The sequence below is a fragment of the Mastigoproctus giganteus genome, chromosome 9, assembly GCF_048544385.1.
Source record: "Mastigoproctus giganteus isolate SK-2022 chromosome 9, ASM4854438v1, whole genome shotgun sequence".
Taxonomy (NCBI): Eukaryota; Metazoa; Arthropoda; class Arachnida; order Uropygi; family Thelyphonidae; genus Mastigoproctus; species Mastigoproctus giganteus.
In genome coordinates, this window is record NC_143583.1 from 171,090,993 (window position 1) to 171,117,511 (window position 26,519).

Sequence of the window (26,519 nt, forward strand, 5' to 3'; positions counted from 1 at the left end):
ATAAGGAACTGTACAGGGAAATAGAGTGGGCCAGTAAATCAGAGTGTCTTATAATGGGAGATTTTAATTTCCCAGATATTGACTGGAATTTGGGGGCTGGTCACTCACACACTAGCAGGGCTTTTGTGGATTTATTGGATGATTGTTTTCTACATCAGCATGTTCGGGAGGCAACTAGAGGGAGTAATACTCTTGATTTGATTATCAGCAGCGATTCTTCATGCATTAAGAATCTGCAGATAAATGAACCACTAGGTGGCAGTGATCACAGTGTGCTGAAGTGGGATTTACTCAAAGAGGTAACTACCATTAGGGTAAAGGGAAGGGTTATTGCTTCCGTAAAGGCGACTACGATGGACTGAGACAGTATTTAAATTCTATACAGTGGGACCAACTGATGATGTTACCAACAGCAAATTCAAAATGGGAAGCATTCAAAGAACTTATCTTGGAAGCTACTAGGCTTTACATACCAACTAAGAAATATTGTTCAAGGTTTAGGCCAAAATGGATGTCAGATGAACTAATGAGGCATATGGCAGAGAAGAAAAATGCATGGGATACATACAAATTAACACATGACACAGAAGCCTATGATAGATACAAGTTGATATGCAACCAAGTTACAAAGGAGGTTAGGCAGGCGAAGGCAGATTACGAGAAATCCTTGGCAAGGGATGCAAAGAAAAACAGCAAAGAGTTCTTTACTTATGTAAACTCTAGAAGGAAGGGGATGAATCAGATTGGTCCACTTGATATTGATGGGTCAAGTGTTGATGATCCTGCTCAGGTAGCTAACAAGCTAAATGAATATTTTGCATCGACATTCACACATGAGGAGTTATTCAGCGAGGGGAATGCCAGAGGTGTATTCAACTCTAGCAGTAAGCTACAGAATCTTGAAATAACTGGGAGTAAAGTGGAAGAGAAACTGTTGAAGATAAACACAAGAAAGGCACCCGGGGTGGATGGGATCTATCCAGTTATATTAAAGGAGGCAGCAAAGGAAGTAAGCAAACCCTTAGCCATAATTATGAGAGCTTCCTTGGACTCAGGGGAGGTACCCATAGACTGGAAATGTGCAAATGTGACCCCAATTCACAAAGGAGGATCAAAGGCTGACACAAGTAATTATAGACCTGTGAGCCTAACTTCTGTTCCAGGAAAAGTAATGGAGGCACTGGTTAAAGAAGCACTGCAGGATCATTTAGACAAGACTTCAGTTATAGCTCAGACACAGCATGGTTTTGTTAAGGGGAAGTCTTGCCTGACCAACTTGATTGGATACTATGATGCAGTCACAAAAGAACTGGATGCAGGGAATAACTTTGATATTATATACTTGGATCTTATAAAGGCTTTTGATACTGTTGCACATGGAAGACTGCTACACAAATTGGAGCAGTGTGACATTGGAGGCAAATTGCTGCTATGGATAAAGGGGTGGTTGAGGGGGAGAAGACAGAGAGTGGTAATCAATGGACACTGCTCATCGTGGACTGATGTTATTAGTGGAGTCCCTCAGGGCTCAGTGTTGGGTCCATTATTGTTTTCTCTATTTATAAATGATATTGATGATGGTATATCGGACATAATGTCCAAGTTTGCAGACGATACAAAGGTTGGCAGGGTTGTCAAGGACACTACTGACATTATGCTGCTGCAACAGGATCTGGAAAGGTTGAGCAGATGGGCTGAGAGGTGGCAAATGAAGTTTAACATTGACAAATGTAAAGTACTACACATGGGAAACAGCAACCCCAGAGCAACGTATCAACTCTGTGGTACTACACTGACAGTGGTAGAGAATGAAAGGGACTTGGGGGTGGTTGTGCAGGCAGATATGAAGTTCTCTGAGCAGTGCTGACGGGCTGCAAGAGTAGCTCATGGAGTATTGTCAATGATATACAGGAATTTTTTCAGCAGGGATAAGGAGGTGATTATTCCCTTGTATAAGGCAATGGTCAGGCCACACCTAGATTACTGTATACAGGTCTGGAGGCCTCATTTCAAGAAGAATGTAGAGCTGCTGGAACGAGTACAGAGAAGGGCAACAAGATTAGTGAATGGAACAAAGGGATGCTCTTACAAAGAAAGGCTTAAGTTTTGCAAATTACAGTGTCTGGAGACTAGGCACCAGCGAGGTGATCTGATAGAGGTGTATAAAGCCTTGAATGGTTTAAGCATGCTCAATGCTGATGGGATTCTTCCTCTAGCTCAGAAAAATCACCTGAGAGGGCATAAATTCAAATTGAGGAAAGACAGATGTAGGATAGACGTGCGGAAATTTGCCTTTAGCCAGCGGGTGGTTGGTTGGTGGAACAGACTTCCATCCCTTGTGGTGGAGGTTGATAGCCTAAATAAGTTTAAGGCTCAGCTGGACAGGTATTTTGAACGAAGAGAGGGGTGAAGTGGAAGTGGGTTTTTTTTTGGCTGATGCTTCATAAGCTTGCTTTCTTGCATCAAATGCCTCTACTAATGCTAATGCTAATACTAATCTTCACTGATTTCATCCAAAGTAACTAGACATGCAAAGTGTCAGAGTTCACGAACAAATCAGGATGTCACGTTATCCACTGCACATGTGTAAACCATGATACGACAAAAAAGTAACAAACTGAAGGGCTGATTACCAGAAACATTATCTTTTTTATTTTCCTCTATGTATTAGTATATACAGTGAAACTTCCTTTTAACGGACAGCCATGGGGAACGAAAATGTGTCCATTAGAGAGAAGTGTCCGCTAACAAGAAGTCTGAGGGAGAAAAAAAAAAAAAAAATCGTTAAACATTTAATGTAAAATTAAATTAAAATATATACAGATTTTGAACAATATTTTTGTAAATAATATACATACAATTGTGCTATGCATATTATGACTTTATCTTAAGAAAAATACATACAGTAATCACTTATTTTCTTCTGCACCTTCTTCCGGCTGATAATTTTGTTTTCAACATTTGTTTGGAGTGAAGAAACCATCGAAAGTCCTTCAGTATCTTCTTCAGCGGCGAAAAACATTTTTAAACGATTGATTTGTACGAGCGCTTCTTCTATTTTCATCAGTGGTTCGTCGTTAATATGTTCTTCGACAGAATGATCTCCTTCCATTTCTTCATCCTCATGGGGAACTTCTTGAAAAATATCTATGATAATGTCATTGATATCTAGAGCACCATCTTCTGTAGTGAGGTTCGAGTCTATATCTTTGTAGCCAGGGTCACTTGTAGCGGAAGTATCATACATTATCAATAGATGTTGAAGTTCTTGTTCTTCTTGATGCTCCACATTGCCGTTCACAACTTCAATTTTTGCGTTTGAGAAGCCAGACTTTACAAAACAGTTCACGACAGTTTGTTTTCTAATTGCGTTTACTGAAGAGGAAATCCATTGAATCGCATCTAGGATGCTGATTTTCTTTGCAAGGTCACTCGCACATGTTACATCGTTCATGTTTGTAATGAGTTGTCTTATCTGTAGTGAAGTTTAAAATTTTTTATTATCCCTTGATCCAAGGGCTGACACTCTGCAGATGTGTTTGGTTGCAGAAAAACGATTTGAATGTTGGATAATTCAATATGCGGGTGAGATGCAGCATTATCCATGAAAAGAATAATTTTTCTGTTTTGACGAATCATGTTTTGGTTAAAGTCACTTATCCATTCGCTCATGATATCTCGTGTCATCCACACTTTTTTATTAGACTTCCAGTCAACATTCAAAAGATTCAACTTTATGCTACAGTACAGTCAAGCCTTCCTTAGAAATTTTTCTGCCCTGGCACTTTTCGTTTTTAAGACTCATTGTTTTTTTCAGGAAGAGCTTTAAAAAACAACCCTGTTTCGTCACAGTTGTAAATACCCTTAGCTTCAAATTCACGACATAAATCTTCCAATTTGACGGTCCACTCTGTTACAACCCCAGTATCAACAGATCCACTTTCACCACTTACGGTTTTCCAAGAAATTTTATGCCAAGTTTTGAACTTGTCTAGCCATCCCACAGATGCTTTGAACTCATTTACTCCCATAGATTTCGCAACCTCCAAAGCCTTTTCCCTAATAATAAGCACATTAATGGGAATTTTTTTAGCACGTTCGCGACAAAACCACTCATACGTAACATTGTCAATTTGAAGTCCAACAGTTTATGGGAATGATTTTGAACCTGATCATTTCCGTGTTGCCAAAATTGTTTGAGTAGTTCATTTTTTTTCTTTAGGATGTCACTTACCCGCGTGTTCCCGATTTTGAATTTTGCAGCAAGATTGCGAACACTATTTTTTTGCCAATCATACGCATTAATGAGTTCGACTTTATCTTTTAAAGTTAAATGTTTACGAGAAGACATTGTGCACTTCACACGACACTGAACAAAACTGAAAACTGAAACTGAAAAGATGAAAGGCCGCCCATATTCCCCCCCCTCCTGCACACACTGAATTCATCAGAAGTTTTACACGTGCCTTAAAATTCTTGAAAAAGGGTTTAGAACCGCGACGTAAACCTTGATAAAATTCAGAGAATCGGAAATAGAAAATAAACGTACGACTGAGGCAATACGTTCCTAGAAGAAAAGTTCCTAGAAAAGGGACGTAAGCTCGCCTGCTGTCCTTTATGGGGAGGTCAAATTAAGTGCTAATCTAAACTAAACAGTGCAGATTGCCTGTCCGCGTCCGTTACAGAGAATGTCCGCTAGACAGAAGCTGCAAACACGTTAAAACCAATAGAGGTGATTTGGGGTATTTGAAAATGTCCGTTGTAGAGAGATGTCCGTTAACGAGAGGTGTCCGTTAGGAGAAGTTTCACTGTATATCAGTATGTCTCATTTGAACTTCATTAAAGTGATAATGTTACGTGACCGACAATATTATCCTTGACCATATATCATAAAAATTAATAATAAAAACACAGAAAGAGAAAATAAATAATCTGTGTTTCCTCTTCACAAAGGTAACTAACTAGCTGACTATTAATTTCTTCAAGCCATCAGCCTCAGCCACCCATGGAGATAACTTATTCCAGAACTAACAATTTCCTACAATTACAGTGAAAAAATTTCACTTTCATTCACTCTACTATCCCCCTCTCAGTGCATTAGACACCTCAGTGTGGTCCCTTCTTGCAAGCTTTGTTGTTTGTTTGTTTGTTTGTTATTTGGTTTTTAGGAGCATTAGCAACTAAGGCCATATTGCTCCGGGAATATGCGGTGGTCATTCCCTTGACCTTTCCGCATCCTCCATATTTGGTAGTGACGGGCTCGAACCTCGGTCTAATCAAGAAGCGTGTGCTACGCAAGCTTTGTGACATATATTCAAAACCTTTTCTCATATATGGATGCCCTTTAGCAGGTCATCCATATATATTTAGCAGGTCATACCTACTATCCCCCTCTCAGTGCATTAGACACCTCAGTGTGGTCCCTTCTTGCAAGCTTTGTTGTTTGTTTGTTATTTGGTTTTTAGGAGCATTAGCAACTAAGGCCATATTGCTCCGGGAATATGCAGTGGTCATTCCCTTGACCTTTCCGCATCCTCCGTATTTGGTAGTGACGGGCTCGAACCTCGGTCTAATCAAGAAGCGTGTGCTACGCAAGCTTTGTGACATATATTCAAAACCTTTTCTCATATATGGATGCCCTTTAGCAGGTCTCATCAAGGGGTTGCCTATCTTTGAACCCTTTGAAAAAGCCTGATAGGTTCTGTCTTTCTTTTTTTTTATTTTTTTTATTTTGCAGTCTCTATACTCGGACACAATATTCCGAGTGCAGTCTTACAAACTGCTTTATACAGTAGGTGAATGATCTTACGAACTCTACAAGTTATATGCAAATCTATCATTGAAACAGATTTTGTACTTAGCTATTACCTCAGAAAACAAAAAAATACTTACTTTTCTAAGGAATAAGCAATATCCTGAAAGCCTTGTGGAGGCGTGCCATTTCTGTCCCATTGAATAGATCTTAATTTTGAGTTAATTTGCAGTGCTTTAGCTAATGTCTTTGCACCAGATGGACCCATATAATTGCCACTGAAATAAAGGTTTATTTTAGTGATATGAACATAATACATAAATGCAAATTCAGCATAAGTGGGTCCATTAGAATTGCTACAGTTTCTTTCATAACTAAAAGTATAGACCATATTCACGAAAGAGAACAAACTTTAAATTTTATTTTTTCCTTAACTTCTAAAATGATATGATACTATACATTATTCTTTAACCCAGCACTGGTGGCACCTGTAATCATACCACAACACAGTACACAGCCCAACAGGCCTACTAAGTTCTGAAGAAACTTTTTTAAAACTTTTGCTTGCAGTACACCAGACCACAATGTAATCAAATGATAATTTTAATTTTAAAAAATAATAATTTAATCATCATCATCATCATGAACTTGGTCCGGCTTAGATCTTTTAAGACCTGTTCCGTTGTAGCTCCTGAAGGTGGTCTTGATCTCGCCATCGTTGTCTTGGTCGACCAACATCTCTTTCTTGCCTGTAGATTTGTTGTTAAAGGCTAATTTTTGGATCTGGTCTGGGTTCATTCTTTCTATGTGGCTGATCCCTTTTTCCTGATACCGTTTTGTCATTTACTATGTTATCTACTTTTAATTTCTCGCTGATATCTAAATTTCTTTGGTGGTCTAGTCTTGTAAAGCCTAATAATGGTCTTAAAAATCTCATTTGTGCTGCTTCTAGTTTGTGTGCATATTTCTTATTTATGACCCAAGTCTCACAGCTGTAGAAGAGGGCTGGTTTTGAAGTGATGCTGTGCAGTCGTAATTTTGTTTCAGTTGTCATTTGTTTTCCGAAGTGACGTTTAATTGTTCCATTCATTTTATTATATTTTTGTAGTTTAGTGTGCATGTCTTTCCCTTCATTTGATATTAAATTTCCCAAATAGGTGAAATCAGATATTCAATCTATTATTTTATTAGCAATAACAATTTTGACTCTTGGTATGTTTTTTCCACATAATCCCATTGATTTTGTTTTTGAGGTGGAGATTTTCATCTCGTACTTTTTACCTATTTTATTAAGTTCATTTGCTGCTACCTGTAGTTCATCTTTGGATTTTGCAATTATAACTTGATCATCAGCATATAATATACAGGAAACCCTTGATTAGTGCGGTTAATGAATCCTTGAAATATACTGCACATATTAAAACCGCACTAATCAAACTTAAGAAACAATGGGAATAATTATAATGAATCCTTGAAAATTATGAAATTGTAAAAATATATTTTTTCTTACTCAATACGTACCTATAATGCACTGCATAGTTCTTAAATTATTAAGGAATAAATTTTAAAAAAGATAGTATGATTTAAATTTTATTTTTTGCAAAAAAAACTTATCTAACTTCAATTGAACAGTGGTGGCTTTCTTCCTTTCCTCCATGATTTTGCGATAACAATCAATTTGCTTATCTAACCCTCAACGAACGTTCATGCTTCTCTCTGCATCTGGATCAATCTCTAGTATGAGTTCTTTTGCTTTTTAAAGTGTATTAAATAGTTCAAGTTTTTTGAATGAAATTCAAATTGCTTTTCTTCTGCTTCATTTTCGTCTTCTTCCTCGTATGCATGTTGATGCTCAATTTCAAGATCGTCGTTACTTAAGTCTTTTGAATGCGATTCCAATAATTCTCTAACGTTTTCTGAATCTACTTCCTCAAAGCCGAGGTCTTTTCCAACTGTAGTAATTTCATCAATAACTTTGTTGACAGAATTAATGAAACCGCAAAAATCATTTGCGCATTCAGGCAAAAGATTCTGCCAGACAGCTCTCATGCAGCTGTTCGTCATTTCTTCCCACGATTTGTGTATGTTCTCAACTGCTTCTTTAATATCATAATATTAAAGTAGTTTAATATTAATAATAAAAGAATAAAAGAATATGAGTTACCCGAGCAAATTTCAATTTCAGAGTGGTATGGGGTGCTGCTGTCGAACATTTTGGAGTCGATTCCCATTCATTTAAGTTAGAAGACTCTGGTGAGAGCGTGTCACGTATTTGCCGCTTTAGGCGCCGTTGTGAGTTGCCAAGCACCGCAAGAAAAAAAAACAGCGCACTAATCAAATTTGATAACGCATATATTAAGGGGATAGTATCAAAAAAATTTTTCGCACTAATTAAAACCGCATTGTTCAAAACCGCATTAATCAAGGGTTTCCTGTAGTTTGGATTTTATTCCTGTTGTTCAACTGTATTCTGTTGTTAACTGTGTGTTTCCATCCTTTAAGAATTTTATTGATATAGATATTAAGTAAATTTGGTGATAGTCCACATCCTTGTTTCACTCCCTTATTGGTGTTAATTGGGTCTGATAGTTGGCCATTAGAATATTTTATACAGACTTTTGAGTTTTTATATAGGCTTTGGATCGCTTTCCGGAGTTGGGTTGTGATATTTTCTTCACGTAGAATCTGCCAAAGTTTTTCCCAGTTTACATTGTCATATGCTTTTTCATAATCAATAAAGAGCAGAAATGTTGGTAGATTGAATTCTCTTCTTTTCTCCAAAATTTGTTGTGGTGAGAAAATGGCATCGATTGTGCTTCTCACTTTTCTGAACCCACATTGTTCACTGTATTTATTAAGTTTATTCTTTAGTATATTAGAGTATAGCTTTGCAGCAGTTCACAGCAGTGTTATCTCTCTGTAGTTGTTAGGGTTATTTCAGGAGCCTTTTTTGTGTAAATTGATTACTATTCCTGTTTCCCAATCTTTGGTTATCTGTTGCTTATGCCATATGATGTTAAATAATTTTATTATTAGTGCGTTTTTTAGTAAGTTGCCCCCATATTTAAATAGTTCTACATTCAAATTGTCTATGCCTGGGCTTTTTCGGTTTTTTGATTTTTGTAATATTAACTCTAGTTCTTCCATTATTATATTTTCTTCATCTTTGGTTATCCCAGATTCATCTTCCAATTCCCTAGTGCCTGGGTTATACCACAGTTTGGAATAGTGTTGCTTCCATTCTGCTTGAGAGATGGAGTTGGTTTTTATTTGATCATTTTTGTGTCTAGTTTTAATTTCTTAAAAATTTTAAAACCTCTTCACTGTGGGCCCATGATAACAAGTTCTAAAGATTTAACAAATTTATCCCAGTCATCTGAATTCTTCTGGTTCGTTTTCAAAATTCTGCTCTAAGCTTTTTATATTTTGTGTAGATGTAGGTCTTTAGTTTGTAGGAACAGTTTATGTCTTTTTTTTTTCTCATTGATTGATTGATTGATTGGAATGAAGATCATTCCAAGTTCTTAGCCAGTTTTTATTTTTATAAGGTTTATATCCAAGACTTTCTTCAGCAGCTAACAGAATTGATTTTTTCATGTTTGACCAGATTTCCTCAACATTATCACTTTCATCTGATTTGAGTTTATCTTTCAATCGACTTTCATACAGGAATTTAGTGCTTTCGTCTTCCAACAAATGTATTTTTAATTTCTTAGTAGTTTTTGTTGGTATTTTTTCTTTTTATTTTGAAAGTGCTTTCTACTAGGTAGTGATCACTGTCAATTTCACTGCCTCTGAATACTCTAGTGTCTCTAATTTTGTCATTTAAATTTTCATTAATGATAATATAATCTATTATAGATTTTGTGTTTCTTGCTTCCCATGTGAATTTATGGATATTTTTGTGTCTGAAAAAAGTATTTGTAATTTTAAGTTTATTAAAAATGCAGAAGTCTATCAGGCATCTTCCATTATTGTTTACCACAGGTTCACCTTCTGATCCTATACATTTGTCTACTGATTGAGCACCAACCCTTGCATTAAAATCTCTTGCTAGTATGTGATACTCATTTTTGTTAGTTTGGTCTATGATCTGTTGTAATTCGTCATAAAATTCTGTGGTTTCATCAATGTTGCCTTATACTGGTGCGTAGATGCCAATGATTGTTATTGTATAAGAACTGTATAATAATTTAATTTTTAATTAAAATTAAAACAAATAATTTTTAAGGAAAAATTTAAATTTAAAAATGTTTTTATACTTATTTCCAAAAAATCACGTTTTTATTTTTTTCTGTTTAAAAAATGAAGACACTTTGAATATAAAATATAAACATGAAACTAATACTCACATTCCATTTTCAAATTCATAAAGTGTTAAAAGGGCAAAAATTCTAGTTAAAGCATAATACATATTACTAAATTAATTTAAACTGATAGTTCCTTATATGCAGAGCAATTCATATCACATCACTTCTAAAACTGCTCAATTAAACCTTTGTGTGCATTTAAGAAGCTAAAAGGAACTATTGATATTGATCTGGCAATTGAACGCAACAGATATTTTCTGGTAGGCCTATAAAGCCCTTCAGCACTGCATCTGAGGATGGTTAAAGGGCAAGTGTGGTCCTGGGATAGCATAATTAGTCATAAATTTGTTGTTGTTGTTGTTATTTGGTTTTTTAGGAGCATTAGCAAAATTAAGGCCATATTGCTCCGGGAATATGCAGTGGTCATTCCTTGACATTTCAGCATCCTCTGTATTTGGTGGTGACGGGCTCGAACCCCGGTCTAATCAAGAAGCGTGTGCTACGCTTCTTGATTAGACCGTGGTTAAGAAGCATGTGCTACGCACTGCTGCTCCTTCCCACCTGGCTACAGAGGTGCCTGGTCGTCATAAATTTGAACATAATATTTACACATATGTTGCTGCAAGACAATACCAGCCCTTAAATAGTCCTTTCAGTATCCTAGGCCCTCACCTCCTCATATATATTACAAAGTTGGTCTGAACTAAACTGCAAACACATAGGTCATTAGGAAGAAGAGATATGGTGAAAAATCCCAAGTTTTAACTGCTATCGCAAAAGGTAAATCTTTTGAGGTAGCAGATAAAATTGGGATTTTTGTTCTATATACTGCAATATGATATATTTGTGCAATCAGAACTTGTCAGGTTTTCATATTTCTGAAGGATATTCTGTTCATATCTGTCATATCATAATAATATTTAAACTGTCAAAGAGGTGACACCATTTTATTTTTAATATAAACCTTCAGTCTCTTGTGTGATGTCTGAGAGATGCCTTATTTTGGTGGGGGAAAATAAAATCATATTCTTCCATATACTTTTATCAACAAATTTTCTCTAAATGATTATGGATTATCTTTTGCCTCTAATCACAAGAGCAAATGAATCTTTCTTTATTGGAATTAGCTGGAATAAACAAACACTACTCATTCAATGACCATGATTCATAATGGCAGGTAATATATCTCGATCAATGGCACTTATAATTTAGGTCAGGTATTTCCATTTAAATCACTGTGCCAAGCATATTTTCTGGTAGGCAATGGAAGATTTAGTGGGTGTGGGCCCTTGGTGCATATATTTATTTCCACTGAAAATAAGGTCACAGGGAATTGGAGAAACTATGTCACTGCAGGTTGATAAATTCAACTTTGACAGCAGGTTTAATTTGTGTTGGATGACACATAACAACCATGCACCAATCACCTGTGACCAACAGCAAAGGAATGAAATTATCCCATAAAGGCTTCTTTGATTCCCAATAGGAAAGATTTCTCAACTTTCGCCAGCAAGGAATAAAATATAGATCATTGGGGTTGGTCATGATCTTCAGGTTACATGCATGGACACAGGGATGCAATATAATGAAAGCAACTTTAAAAAACACAAAAAAGAAAAAAAAAAAACAGTCCATTGTTAACTACTGTGATGGTATAGCAGCTGCAATAAATATTACAATGAAATGGCTGTATTATTGCAACTTCCTCTGGCCATGGTGCTGTCCTGAGTATAAATGGAAAGTTATTCTGCTCAGCATACAGTGAATACAGTGATTAAAAGAATGACTGCATGACAATGCAAATTTGGGTAGTTTGATTAAAATATACACTGCGCTGCATTGAATTAATATAATTTAGAAATTTAATTAATAAATGATCATTACTTGATCATTTATTAATGATCATTAATAAATGATCTGGTATAGATATACAATTATGAAATTATACCATAGATGCCTACAGTCTGGAAGAAATATTGTATGCAGTCCTCCCATCATGATATACTGCCATCATGAAGCCAAGAAGTTCTCTCTTCTTCACATATCACTTAGACACAACGAAATCAAGAAATTCTCTTCTTGGATTCATTATTTCAGGGCATCACGATGGAAGAACCTTTGGTTGTAATTTCATAATTATATCTATTCTGATTCTGGGTAGGTGAAGGAACCACAGTGTTCTGAAATGTATGGGTTTCTTGTTATGTTCATTGATTAATAATTAAATATCTAAATTACATTAATTCTATATAGTGCACTGTACATTTTAATCAAAAGTCATTCCGGCATAAATAATCATGTCCTTCAACTAATTTATATGAAATGAAACAAACCCTTCAAATAATATCTTTATGTTTCAGTTTTGAGAAGGCACTTTTAGCAACTCATAAATTTACAGGAATAAAAGAGTGTGAGTGTGACATAGGCCTCATGACTGTGATGAGTATAATGAAAAAGTGTACAAACAGACTAAGTGTGCCAATATATCAGAATGTCTTATAATGGGGATTTTCAATTTCCAGCCACTGACTGGACCTTGCAGGCTGGTTACTCACTCATTAAGAAGACTTTATTGGATGACTGTTTTCTAGCTCAGCATGTTAGAGAAAGCAATACCCTGGATCTGATTATCAGCAGTGACTTTTCATGTATTAAAAATAGCCAGGTAAAGGAGCCACTAGACAGAAATAACCACAATGCACTGATGTGGGATGTGACTACTGTCAAGGGAAAGGGGTAGCTTTTGTAAAGGTAACTATAGGGATCTCAGAAAGATGAAGTTACCAGTAGCAAATTCTAAATAGGAACCATTCAGAGAAATAATTTTGGGACTTAATTTTGGAGGCTACTAGGCTTTTCATTCCAACTAAGAAATACTGTTCAAAGTTTAGGCCCAAATGGATGTCAGATGAATTAATGAGGCTTGTGGCAGAGAAAAAAAATGTATGGGATGCATATAAAGTATCAGGTGACACAGAAACCTATGGCAGGTATAAAATAGTCTGTAATCAAGTCACAAAGGAGATTAGGCAGACGAAGGCAGATTACGAGAAATCTTTGGCAAAGGATGCATAGAAAAACAGCAAAGAGTTCTGTACTTATGTAAACTTTAGAATGAAAGGAATCAGATTGGTTTGTTTGTTTGTTATTTGGTTTTTAGGAGCATTAGCAACTAAGGCCATATTGCTCCGGGATATGCGGTGGTCATTCCCTGACCTTTCGGCATCCTCCGTATTTGGTGGTGATGGGCTCAAACCCCGGTCTAATCAAGAAGCGTGTGCTACGCACTGCTGCTCCTTCCCACCTGGCTACGGAGGCGCCACCGAATCAGATTAAACCACTTAACATAGATGGGTTGACTATTGATGATCATGCTCAGGTAGCTGATCAACTGAATGAGTATTTTGCATCGACATTCACACAAGAGGAGTTATTCAATGAGGGGAGTGCCAGAAGTTTATCAAATGCTAACAGGGAGCTAAGTGATTTTGTAATAACTGAGAGCAAAGTGTAGGAGAAATTGTTGTAGTTATACATAAGGAAGGCACCTGGAGTGGACGGGATATATCCAGTTATATTAAAGGAGGCAGCAAAGGAAGTAAGTAAACCCTTAGCCATAATTATGAGAGATTCCTTGGACTCAGGTGAGAAGATCCCCATGGACTGGAGGTGTGCAAAAGTATCACCAATTCACAAAGGGGGGGGTTCAAAAGGTGACACAAGTAACTATAGACCTGTTAGTTTAACTTGTGTTCTGGGGAAAATAATAGAATTAATGGTTAAAGAAGCATTGCTGGATCATCTAGACAAGACTGCAGTAATAGTTAAGACACATCGTAGGTTTGTTAAAGGGAGGTCCTTGTCTGACCAATTTGATTGGATACAATGATGTGGTCACAAAGGAACTGAATGCCAAAAATAATTTTGATATCATATATTTGGATTTCAGGAAAGCTTTTGACACTGTTGCGCATAGAAGACTACTGTACAAATTGGAGAGGTATAGCATTAAGAGTAAGTTGCTACAATGGTTAAAGGATGGTTGAGTGGGAGACGACAGAGAGTGGTAATCAATGGACACTGTTCTTCATGGACAAATGTTATTAGTAGAGTTCTCCAGGGTTCGATGTTGGGCCCATTGTTGTTTTGTATATTTATCAATGATATTGATGAAGGTATATCGGGTTTAATATCCAAGTTTGCAGATGATACAAAGGTTGGAAAGGTTGTTAATGACAGTAAAGACAGTATGCTACTCCAACTGGATCTAGATAAATTGGTTTTTTTTTTTTTTTTTTTGATTTGGTAGTTGTTGGCGCATCGGCTTCTGTGGCCATATTGCACCTCCCAAGGTTTTTGCAGTACTTTGATCCAAGCCCGAGGCGGGAATCGAACCCGCGACCTTTGGGTTGCCAGGCAGGTACTTTACCCACTCGGCTAGCCCGGTCGGCTAGATAAATTGGGAAAATGGGCTGAGAAGTGGCAACTGAAATTTAGCAATAACCAAAGAGAAATATAGCAACTATGTGATACTACACTCAGGGAAGTGGAACGTGAAAAAGATCTGGGGGGTAATTGTGTAGTCAAATATGAAGTTCTCTGAGCAGTGCAGACCGGCTGCCAGGGCAGGTCATGGAGTCTTGTCAATGATATATAGGAATTTTGCTAGCAGGGACAGGGAGGTGATTATCCCGTTATACAAAACAATGGTCAGATCACACCTAGAGTACTGTGTACAGGTCTGGAGGCCTCATTTTAGGAAAGATGTAGAGTTGCTAGTATTTATGTATTTATTTATCTATTTTTATTTTTTGGCTGATGCTGTATAAGCTCATTTCCTGATGTTATGTGCTATCATAAGGGCAACAAGATTGTGAGGGGAACAAAGGGGTGCTCTAACCAGAAAGGCTTCAATTATGCAAATTGCAGCATTTGGAGAGTAGGCAACTGTGAGGTGATCTGATTGAGGTGTATAAGGCCTTGAATGGGTTGAGCAAGCTGAATGATGATGGGATTCTTCCTCTTGCTCGGACTAAGAACCTGAGGGGGCACAGTTTGAAATTGAGAAATGATAGTTGTAGAATAGATGTGCAGAAATTTGCCTTTAGCCAGCGAGTAGTTGATTGGTGGTACAGGCCTTGAATGGGTTGTTGTGGAAGCTAACAGGCTAAATAAATTTACGGCTGAGCTGGATAGGCATTTGGAACGAATGGAGGGGTGAAATAGGAGGGGTGAAATAGGAGGGTTTTTTTTTTTGGCTCATGCTGCATAAGCTTGCTTTCTTGCATTATATGCCTCTACTACTGCTAATACTAAATAATCAGATAAGCTGCTAGGCTTTTTATACAAACTAAGAGATACAGTTCAAGGCTTAGACTAAAATGGGTGACAAATGAACTGATGAAGCTTGTGGCTAAGATACAGAAATATACAGTATATATAAATTAGTCTGCAATCAAGTCCCAAAGGGAGTTACACAAGCTAAAGCAGATTACAAGAAGTCTTCAAAAGGAAAGAAAGATAAGCAGTAAATTCTATTTTATATATATATACAAACACTAGAAATAAGAGGTTAGATGACATTGGTCCACTAAATGTAAATGGTTTAACTGTTGATGATCTTGTTCAGGTTGCTGACAAACTGAATATGTATTTTGCATTCATATTCACACACACACAAGGAATTTTTTAGGGCTGGGGATGCCAGAAGTGTACAAATTCCAAAAAGAGAGCAAAATGATTTTGTGATAACCGACAGGAAAGTGGAAGACAAATAGTAGAAGCTAAATGTAAATAGGCACCTAAGGTGGATGGGATCTCTACAGTTATATTAAGGAATGCACAAAACTGTGCAAACCTCTTTATCCATAATTATGAGAGAATCCTTGATTCGAGGGATGGTCTCTGTGGATTGAAGATGCACAAATGTATTCCCAATTCATAAAGGGCATCAGATGTTGAAGTGAATAATCACAGACCTCTATGCTTGACTTCTGTTCCAGGAAAAATAATAAAGTCACTGGTTAAAGAAGAAGTACAGGACCATCTAGACAAGAATGCAGTTATATGGCAATCATAGCATGGATTTCCCAAGATGAAGCCTTGTCTAACCAATCAGATAGGATACTATCTGATTGGTATGCTACTGTAAGAAGTTCTAGGAAAATGAGGCAGATGGGTGGGCTGAGCAGTAGCAATTGAAGCTTAACATTGACAAGTATTGCCTATGGGTTTTTGTCAATGATATAAGCAGGAAATTTGTCAGCAGGGATAATGAAAATTATTCTGCTGTATAAGGCAATGCTAAGGTCACATCTTAAGTACTGAAAACAGTGTTGGAAGGCTCATTTTAGCAATAAAGTGGATCTGCTGGAACTGATGCATGAAGAGCAATGTGATTAGTGAGAACGGAAGGTTAGTCTTAACAAAAAACGTTTTAGTCGTGCAAGTTGCAGTGTCTGGAAACTAGGCTCCAGCAAGGATCGCTGGGACCTAGTTATTAAGGTGTTTAAGGACTTTGAATGAGTAAGCTAAATATTAATGTTAATATTTATTATTAACATTAATATTTATTATAAATATTATTAAATATTAATGGTATACTCAATCTAGCTAAGAGAGCATACATATGGGGATGAAGTTAAATTGAGAAAGTAATTATTTCTGGATAGATGTATGGAAATTTGCTTTCACACAGATGGTACTTGATTGTTGAAATGAACTACCATCTGGTGTCCACAACACCAGATCGTAGTTCATTTGTTGTGGACGTAAGTTGATTGAATAAATTTAAGGAGGGATTAAACAATTTATTAGAGAAGATGGAGAGCAGATGTGGGAAGCATTTTCTGTTTTTATTTATTTATCTATTTTTATTTTTTGGCTTATGCTGTATAAGCTCATTTCCTGATGTTATGTGCTATCATAATTTGTGTTGACATTACATTACATGTAATAACATACTCAAGCAAGCAATATTATTATTATAATAATGCTTGCTTGCTTATGTTATTATGAGAAAAATTGATTATTTATTTTTTAATTTGTTTTATTTACTACTAAAAACTTCATAGTCACTTATTAAAATTCAAACAATTATAGTTCTGTAACTGAACAGAATCAAACAAATGGTTATATACTTTTTTCTTCCTCCTCACTTATTTTGGGCTCTAAAATCATGTCCCAGAAGATTTTGCACATTTTGAAACACCCCCTAAACATGCAGGTTTTATATATATATATATATATATATATATATATATATATATATATATATATATATATCCAAGTATAACAAAGCAAATATTAAATGTTATAATAAATATAAATATTATAATAAATATTAAGCAGTAACATAACCGTGGCAGCATTTACTATCGAGACTACCGTGGCAGCATTTACTATCAACCACGCACATATGCCTAACAATGATTATAGCTCTTTCTATAATTTTAATTTAATTTAATATTTTGGCTATCCGTCGGGCTAACAGTCATCTTGCCAGTTTACTGCTAAATTTGGGATTAATTAACAAATTTTATTACTACCATTTGGCTCTAACTTACTACAAATTTTATACTTTTGGCTCTAACTACTACAAAATTTATACGTTTGGCTCTAACTTAATACTATTTTACGTATATTAGGACATAGTTATGCTGGACGATGACTACAGAAACGGATAGCTCGTTAATTATGGTTGATACATTGTAAGGGATAGCCCTCGAAAAAGTCCCTTGCAATTTATCTTATTGCCATAACTAACATTTTAATGGTATTTTTATATATGTTTATAATTTATTGCTTATGTCATGGCATAGATTGATTTTTTCCAGGTCACGTTGGGTACCCGCCATAGTTTATGGTTTACCTGATAAGCTAGTATATCATATTTTACCTTAAAAAAACTCTTACCATTATTAACTTAACTCATATATATATATATATATATAAGTGTCACAAATGAAAGTAAAATAAAAATAAATATAGATGGAGAAGTTATTAATCACAAAATGCCAAGCTTAGTTGAAGAGAAAAAAGAGAGAAAGAATGTTAAGAACTATAAAAAAAAAAAAAAAAAAATCATTAAGTAGAATTAAGTCTGAATTAATGCCAAATTAACAGGCTAATCATATGTACAAAAGCTGAAAGAAAAAAAGGGGAGGGTAATAGAGATAAAAATTATAAAATTCAAAAATTAAAGAATTAAAATTTATAAAAATTATAAAAATATTAAAATTTGGTACATAGATCAGGTATTTCATCAGGGGGCTACACACCTGATCATGTACCAAACACTGGGTTTCTATGCAAACTCATGCTGATGGAGAAGCTATTAAAATGAAATAGAATAGATAAAAAAAAAATTATTTTTTAATTTTTTTAATCTCCAGAAACATGAGTGAGGTAGCCCCAACGCAGTGTATTTAGATTAATAAAATGAGTCGATAGTATGTAAGAATGCAAACGCAGTGTGTTTAGTTTAATAAATTGAGTAGAAATATGTAAGAGTGTAAGTTTAAATCGAAAGTATGTAAATTAAATAATAATAATAATAAATAACAAGATAGCGGTATAGAAAAAGGAAGCAATGCAAGGTAGGGGAAGGAAAAGAAGTTAAAAATATAGAGGCGAAGATAGTGAGAATAAGAAAAGTGAGAATGTCAGAATCACCCTCGTATTACAATAATAGTTCAACAGATGGAAAAACGAAGAGCAGAAAGTAGAAAGATGTAAAGAGAAGGAAAAGAGTTTAAAGGATACTAGGCAAGCCGGGTGTGTAAGTGCCCAACCTCATAGAGAGGGCCTTGGCTGTGAGAGTGTTAGTACAAGTGGAAATTAATACCGCTAGCTTGTAGTGTTTATTTTGAGTGATAGATATATGAAATATGATATAAAATATGAAGAGGAAAAAAATTAAATACCTATGATATTTGGCAGAAACAAGATGAGTGAAATATGATCAAGAAATTAAGATACAAATATGCGAATATGATTAATAAGAATGGAATGCAAACAGAGGGAAAACTATGACAACGATGGTGGAGTTGCTCAGAAGAGAAGAACTATGGGAGCCCTCTGTGGTCAAAATAAAATAGAGAAAATAAGATTGGACATAAGTAATTACTGATAATATTAAATTATGAAAAATGAAAAGAAAAACTTAGGAAGTGAAAGAACACGAACATCGTTTTAATAGAAGTCATAATAGAAGTCATTATGTGTGATCCCTTTCCAAGCAGTGGACATACCACCATTCAAATGTACAACTATACAGGTATCGAATTAACCCTAATCAAGGTGGAACATGGTGAAACCGAATTTTTCTTTAATGAAATCAGAGAGATTTTTTATAATAAAATTTAAGAAATTAATAGGAAAGTCATTATTGCGAAGTTTGGTGTATAGATCATTTAAAGCACCAGTGAAAAGTGATTTATTGCTACTAATATTAGCCAAACAGATAATTTGTGTGTAGATTATATTTTTATGAACCTTAATCGAAATGTTCGAGTTCCAATTTGTTAAACAGATAATATTAAAATTAAATTCGCTTCTTATGTCGAATAGTGACAAATTTTGACGAAGAGGAGGACTGTTTAGAGTAATACTTAAATCAAGAAAATTTGCATGTTGGTTGCCAAAGTTTTCTTTATTGAGAGTGAGTTCAGTGGGATATATGGATTTTTCAATATTTTCAAAATGAATGTTGGAGAATAAGAATGTCATCAACATAGCGGAATGCATAAAAATTAAGGTTCGGGTTGTTATGAATATATAGATGTTCGTAATAATGAAGAAATAAATTTGATACTATACTAGAAATTTGTGAACCCATGGGAACTCCTATGGATTGTTTATAAGCGTATTTACCATCGTAAATATAATTGTTTAGAATACAGAGGTTGATGTAATTATTCCAAATAACCTCATCTGTTGGAATAACCTTTTTGTATTTGAGGAACAATGGATGAAGTACATTAACAATCAAGTGATTTGGTAAGGAGGTAAATAAGTTGGTGAAGTCATTGTTTCAATACTAAATATGCTGGAATAAGTATTGGAATTAAAAATTTTAATGATACTGTGGTTATTGTTAATGATCCAAGTGGAAGGGATATTAATAAGAATGTTAGTTAACAATTTGAAAAATTGTTTACCTGGTTGATAACAGCCACTTTTTTTGTCACTAGTGATGAATCTGAAGCCAACTGGATGTTTATGGAATTTGGCTATCATATACAAGAAAGGCAAAGTAGAATTGCAAATTTTGGTATGTAATTTTTTATGCAAGGCTATAATTTTTTTGATGATTGTATTAATGCCGAGATTACAGCGTAAAAAGGTGGAACTACTTTCTACTTCCTTTTCGAGGGTGGTGTAATAAAATTGCTTGCAAAAGATAGCAAAGTTATTAGAAGACTTATCTACCGGAGTGATAATAAATTTTTGTTGTAAATCTGAGATGGTTTTTTTTCAGGTTAGAGTACTTGATATGTGAATTATTGTAAAGGTAGTAAGTCTTAGAAATAAGTTTTTTAATGTCTTGATATGTAACATTTATCCAATTATAAAAAGCTTTGTGGGGTATTGTATATTTATATGCTAACTTGTTGCAAAAGTTTAAGATATTATTTAAGATTTATTCCAACCTCAATAATATATATTATTGAGGTTGGCCTTATGGACGGGTCTGAATTTAAAACCTTTTTCCAGAGCAGACTTTAGTGGAATGTTGTTAATAATGTCCAGGTTGCCAGTAATAATATGTTAACGATGTTGATCAACGTAAGGAGCATATATGGGATCATCAATACTAAATATGCAATACTTTTAAATACTTTTAAATGCAATCCCCACTCTTTCCCTTTAGATGGATTTGTTGCTAACACAATTTGCCCTATTTAATTTTTACCCCACTTTTCATGCACTACGTCTCTTTAAATAATACAGCAAGTCAGCACTGTGTTGCCCCTCGTCCAGCTAGAAAACGTGTTGCGCTGCATCCCACTCCTGAGGATGTAGTGTTAAATATTAAACAGGAGAATCATTCCCTTAACCCTAACCAACTTGAGTACAATACACATATTTTGAACCAAAATTTATTTTTTCAAAAACGTTTAGATAAACGATGTCTCACTTGTCCCATGATGGATAACTCCGAATCCAACTCTAACTCTATCTATCCTCCTTTTTGTAAAACTAAAAACGTCATATATTTGCTCATATGCAATATTTCCAATGTTAAATATGTGGGCCAAACCACAAATTCTCTTAATATCAGAATTAATGGGCACAGATCCAAAAGTAAAAATCTTTTACTTGACACCATTTCAGATACTGAAATAGAACTTTTCCACTTTCACAACCATGGCTTCAACAACGTTAAAATTAAAATACTTGCCATTATCAATGACAACGTTCTTCGTGATTATTATGAGAATTTATTTATGTATACTTATAAATCTTTATATCCCTACGGCCTAAACAATAGATTTTTTAACAAAATCTCTTTCAAGCAATGGTTGTTTAAACACCAGCCACTGCATTTACAATTTATTCCATCTTAGTCATTTCTTCAATAACAATAAGCTTAGATACAAACGTCGAAATAAATCAAATCGTCATCATAGGAATATTCGGCACAATTTTCATAATATTATTAGCTCCTGGGACAATACCGTTCTTGAGGTACACAACATTTCTCTTTTTCTCTTTAATATCAAAAACTCTATACTAAAAGCCTTAACTCAATTTATTAGCAATTTTAAGTGTAAAAATATTCAACTTAAGCATATTATTTTAGATATCTCTCTCTTTAGACTAGGTTGCATTACTACATACAGAGTAACTAAGAATAAGAATAGGTGCATGTATACTTGCATGTATACCAATGCTAGAAGTATAGTAAATAAATTTGATGAATTTGAAGTGTTGGTCAAGACATCAAAGGCAGATATTGTTGGGATATCAGAGACGTGGTGTCACACAGATATAAGGAATGCCGAACTGGAATTTGGGGAGTACAATGTGTACAGAAAGGATAGACAGGATAGGAAGAGAGGAAGTGTTATGCTGTTAATAAAGAAAAACATAAAATCAAAAGAAGTGCATCCAGTTGATATAGATGAACAGTGCACTGTTGAGTCAGTTTGGTGTGACATAAGCACTGCGAAAGCAAAAATAAGAGTAGGAGTGTGTTATAGGCTTAATGACTTGAATGAGTACAATGAACAATTGTACAGAGAAATAGAGTGGGCTAGTAAATCGGAATGTCTTATAATTTTAACTTCCTAGATATCGACTGGAACTTGTGGGATCGGCACTCACACACTAGTCAGACTTTTGTGGATTTATTGGATGATTGTTTTCTGCAGCAGCATGTTCGAGAGGCAACCAGAGAAAGTAATACGCTTGATCTGGTTATCAGCAGTGATCATTCATGTATTAGGAATTTGCAGATAAAAGAGCCACTAGGTGGCAGTGATCACAATGTACTGACGTGGAATTTACTTAAAGATTTAATTACCATCAGGAGTAAAGGAAAGGGTTTTTGCTTCCGTAAAGGCGAGTACAGTGGTCTCAGACAGTTTTTAAATTCTGTACAGTGGGATCAACTGACGATGTTACCAACAGTAAATTCTAAGTGGGAAGCATTCAAGGAATTAATCGTGGAAGCTACTAAAAGTTTCATACCTATTAAGAAATATTGTTCAAGGTTTAGGCCTAAATGGTTGTCAAATGAACTAATGAGACTCGTAACAGAGAAGAAAAATGCATGGGATGCATATAAATTATCAAGCGACTCAGAAGACTATGGCAGATATAAGTTAATCTGTAATCAGGTCACAAAGGAGGTTCAGCAGGAGAAGGCAGATTACGAGAAATCCTTGGCAAAAGATGATAAGAAAAACAGCAAGGATTTCTTTACTTATATAAACTCTAAAAGGAAGGGGATGAATCTGATTGGTCCACTTGACATCGATGGTTCGACTGTTGATGATCCTGCTCAGATAGCAAAAAAACTGAATGAGTATTTTGCATCTACATTCACACGTGAGGAATTATTAAGGTTTGAAAATGGCAGAAGGTTTCAAATTGTAGCAGGATACTTAATGATATTGTAATAACTGAGAGCAAAGTGGAAGAGAAATTGTTGTTGAAGTTAAACGTAAGAAAAGCATCTGGGGTGGATGGGATCTATCCAGTTATATTAAAGGAGGCGGCAAAGCAACTAAGCAAACCCTTAGCCATAATTATGAGAGCATCCTTGGACGCAGGGGAGGTTCCCACGGACTGGAGATGTGCAAATGTATCCCCAATTCACAAAGGGGGATCGAAGGGTGGCACGAGTAATTACAGACCAGTTAGTTTAACTTCTGTTCCAGGTAAAATAATGCAGTCACTGGTTAAAGATGCATTGTGGGATCATCTAGACAAGACTGCAGCAATAATTCAGACACAGCATGGGTTTGTTAAATGAAAGCCTTTTCTGACAAATTTGATAGGATATTATGATGTGGTTACAAAGGAACTGGATGCAAAAAATAATTTTGATATCATATATTTGGATTTCAAGAAAGCTTTTGACACTGTTGCGCATGGAAGACTATTGTACAAATTGGAGCAGAATGGTATTAAGGGTAAGTTGCTACAATGGATAAAAGGATGGTTAAGTGCGAGAAGACAGACAGTGGTAATCAATGGGTGCTGCTCTTCTTGGACTAATGTTATTAGTGGAGTCCCACAGGGTTCAGTGTGGGGTCCACTGTTGTTTTGTATATTTATCAATAATATTGATGAAGGTATATCAGGCTTAATGTTGAAGTTTGCAGATGATTCAAAGGTTGGCAGGGTTGTTAATTACAGTAATGGCAGTGTGCTACTGCAACAGGATCTAGATAATTTGGGCAGATGGGCTAAGAAGCGGCAACTGAAGTTTAACCTTGACAAATGCAAAGTACTGCATATGGTTAGAAGTAACCCCAGAGAAACGTACCAACTGTGTGGTACTACACTTATGGTGGTAGAAAATGAAAAAGACCTGGGAGTAATTGTGCAGGCAGATATGAAGTTTTCTGAGCAATGCAGATAGGCTGCCAGGGCAGGTCATGGGGTTTTGTCAATGATATATAGGAATTTTGCTAGCAGGGAAAAGGAGGTGATTATCCCTCTGTATAAGGCAATGGTCAGGCCACGCCTTGAGTATTGCGTACAGGTCTGGAGGCCTCATTTTAGGAAGGATGTAGATTTACTTGAGCGTGTACAGAGAAGGGCAACAAGATTGGTGAGGGGAATGAAGGGATCCTCTTACCAAGAGAGGCTTAAGTTCTGCAAATTGCAGTGGCTGGAGACTAGGCACCCGCGCGGTGATCTGATTGAGGTATATAAGGCCTTGAATGGGTTGAGCACGCTGAATTCTGATGGGATCCTTCCACTTGTTCAGATTACGAACCTAAGGGGGCATAAATTCAAATTAAGAAAAGACAGATGTAGAATAGATGTGCGGAAATTTGCCTTTAGCCAGCGGGTGGTTAATTGCTGGAACAAACTTCCATCTGTCGTTATGGAAGTTGATAGGTTGAATAAATTTAAGGAGGAACTGGACAGGCATTTGGAGAGAATGGTGTGATTTTTTTTTTTTTTTTTTTTTTTGTTGGCTGATGCTGCATAAGCTCATACATTTGCTTTCTTGCATCACATGCCACTACTACTACTACTACAGTAATGAATACTGTACTATTAAATTTATTCATAGTTGGTTGAATAAAATTCCTTGGCATTATTTATTTAATAATCGTAATAATTTTCTCCCATTTCATAACAATTTCAAGTTCAAAATTCATCACTGCTTCAGCTATGAATCTCCTAATGTACTCAAAATTTGTAATTATAAAACTTGAGCTACTAATTTAGGCAACTTACAAGCTTTAGATCTTCCATGTCATTGTAATGATCCCATATATGCTCCTTATGTTGATCAACATCGTAAACATATTATTACTGGCAACCTGGACATTATTAACAACATTCCACTAAAGTCTGCTATGGAAAAAGGTTTTAAATTCAGACCCGTCCATAAGGCCAACCTCAATAATATATATATAAAGATATTTATCTGAATATCTTAAACTTTTGCAACAAGGTTTTTATAATTGGATAAATGTTACATATCAAGACATTAAAAAAATTATTTCTAAGACTTACTACCTTTACAATAATTCACATATCAAGTACTCTAACCTTAAAAAAACCATCTCATTTTTACAACAAAAATTTATTTTCACTCCGGTAGATAAGGCTTCTAATAACTTTGCTATCTTTTGCAAGCAATTTTATTACACCACCCTCAAAAAGGAAGTAGAAAGTAGTTCCACCTTTTTACGCTATAATCTCGGCATTAATACAATCATCAAAAAAATTATAACCTTGCATAAAAAATTACATACCAAAATTCACAATTCTACTCTTTGCCTTTCTTGTATACGATAGCCAAATTCCATAAACATCCAGTTGGCTTCAGATTCATCACTAGTGCGAAAAAAAGTGGCTGTTATCAACCAGGTAAACAATTTTTCAAATTGTTAACTACCATTCTTATTAATATCCCTTTCACTTGGATCATTAACAATAACCACAGTATCATTAAAATTTTTAATTCCAATACCTATTCCAGCATATTTAGTAATGAAATCTATGACTTCACCAACTTATTTACCTCCTTACTACATCACTTGATTGTTAATGTACTTCATCAATTGTTCCTCAAATACAAAAAGGTTATACCAACAGATGAGGTTACTTGGAATAACTACATCAACCTCTGTATTCTAAACAATTATATTTACGATGGTAAATACGCTTATAAACAATCCATAGGAGTTCCCATGGGTTCACAAATTTCTAGTATAGTATCCAATTTATTTCTTCATTATTACGAACATCTATATATTCATAACAACCCGAACCTTAATTTTTATGCATTCCGCTATGTTGATGACATTCTTATTCTCAACATTTATTTTGAAAATATTGCAAAATCCATATATCCCACTGAACTCACTCTCAATAAAGAAAACTTTGGCAACCGACATGCAAATTTTCTTGATTTAAGTATTACTCTAAACAGTCCTCCTCTTCGTCATAATTTGGATCTATTCGATAAAAGAAGCAAATTTAATTTTAATATTATCTATTTAACAAATTGGAACTCGAACATTTCGATTAAGGTTCATAAAAATATAATCTACACACAAATGATCCGTTTGGCTAATATTAGTAGCAATCAATCACTTTTCGCTGGTGCTTTAAATGATCTATATACCAAACTTCACAATAATGACATTCCTATTAATTTCTTAAATTTTATTATAAAAACTCTCTCTGATTTCATTAAAGAAAAATTCGGTTTCACCATGTTCCACCTTGATTAGGGTTAATTCGATACCTGTATAGTT

General features: G+C 35.2%; 1 protein-coding gene across 4 annotated transcripts in view; it reads right to left on the reverse strand.

Annotated features, from left to right (window-relative positions):
- Window positions 1–26,519, reverse strand: part of LRR (capping protein regulator and myosin 1 linker 1 leucine rich repeat protein) — a 1,021,987-nt gene that overhangs the window by 573,082 nt on the left and 422,386 nt on the right. For all 4 annotated transcript variants that reach the window (XM_090381859.1, XM_090381857.1, XM_090381858.1 and 1 more), the window contains exon 18: window positions 5,893–6,030. In XM_090381859.1, the coding sequence (XP_090237985.1) occupies window positions 5,893–6,030 (138 nt within the window). The remainder of the gene's footprint in view (window positions 1–5,892; window positions 6,031–26,519) is intronic.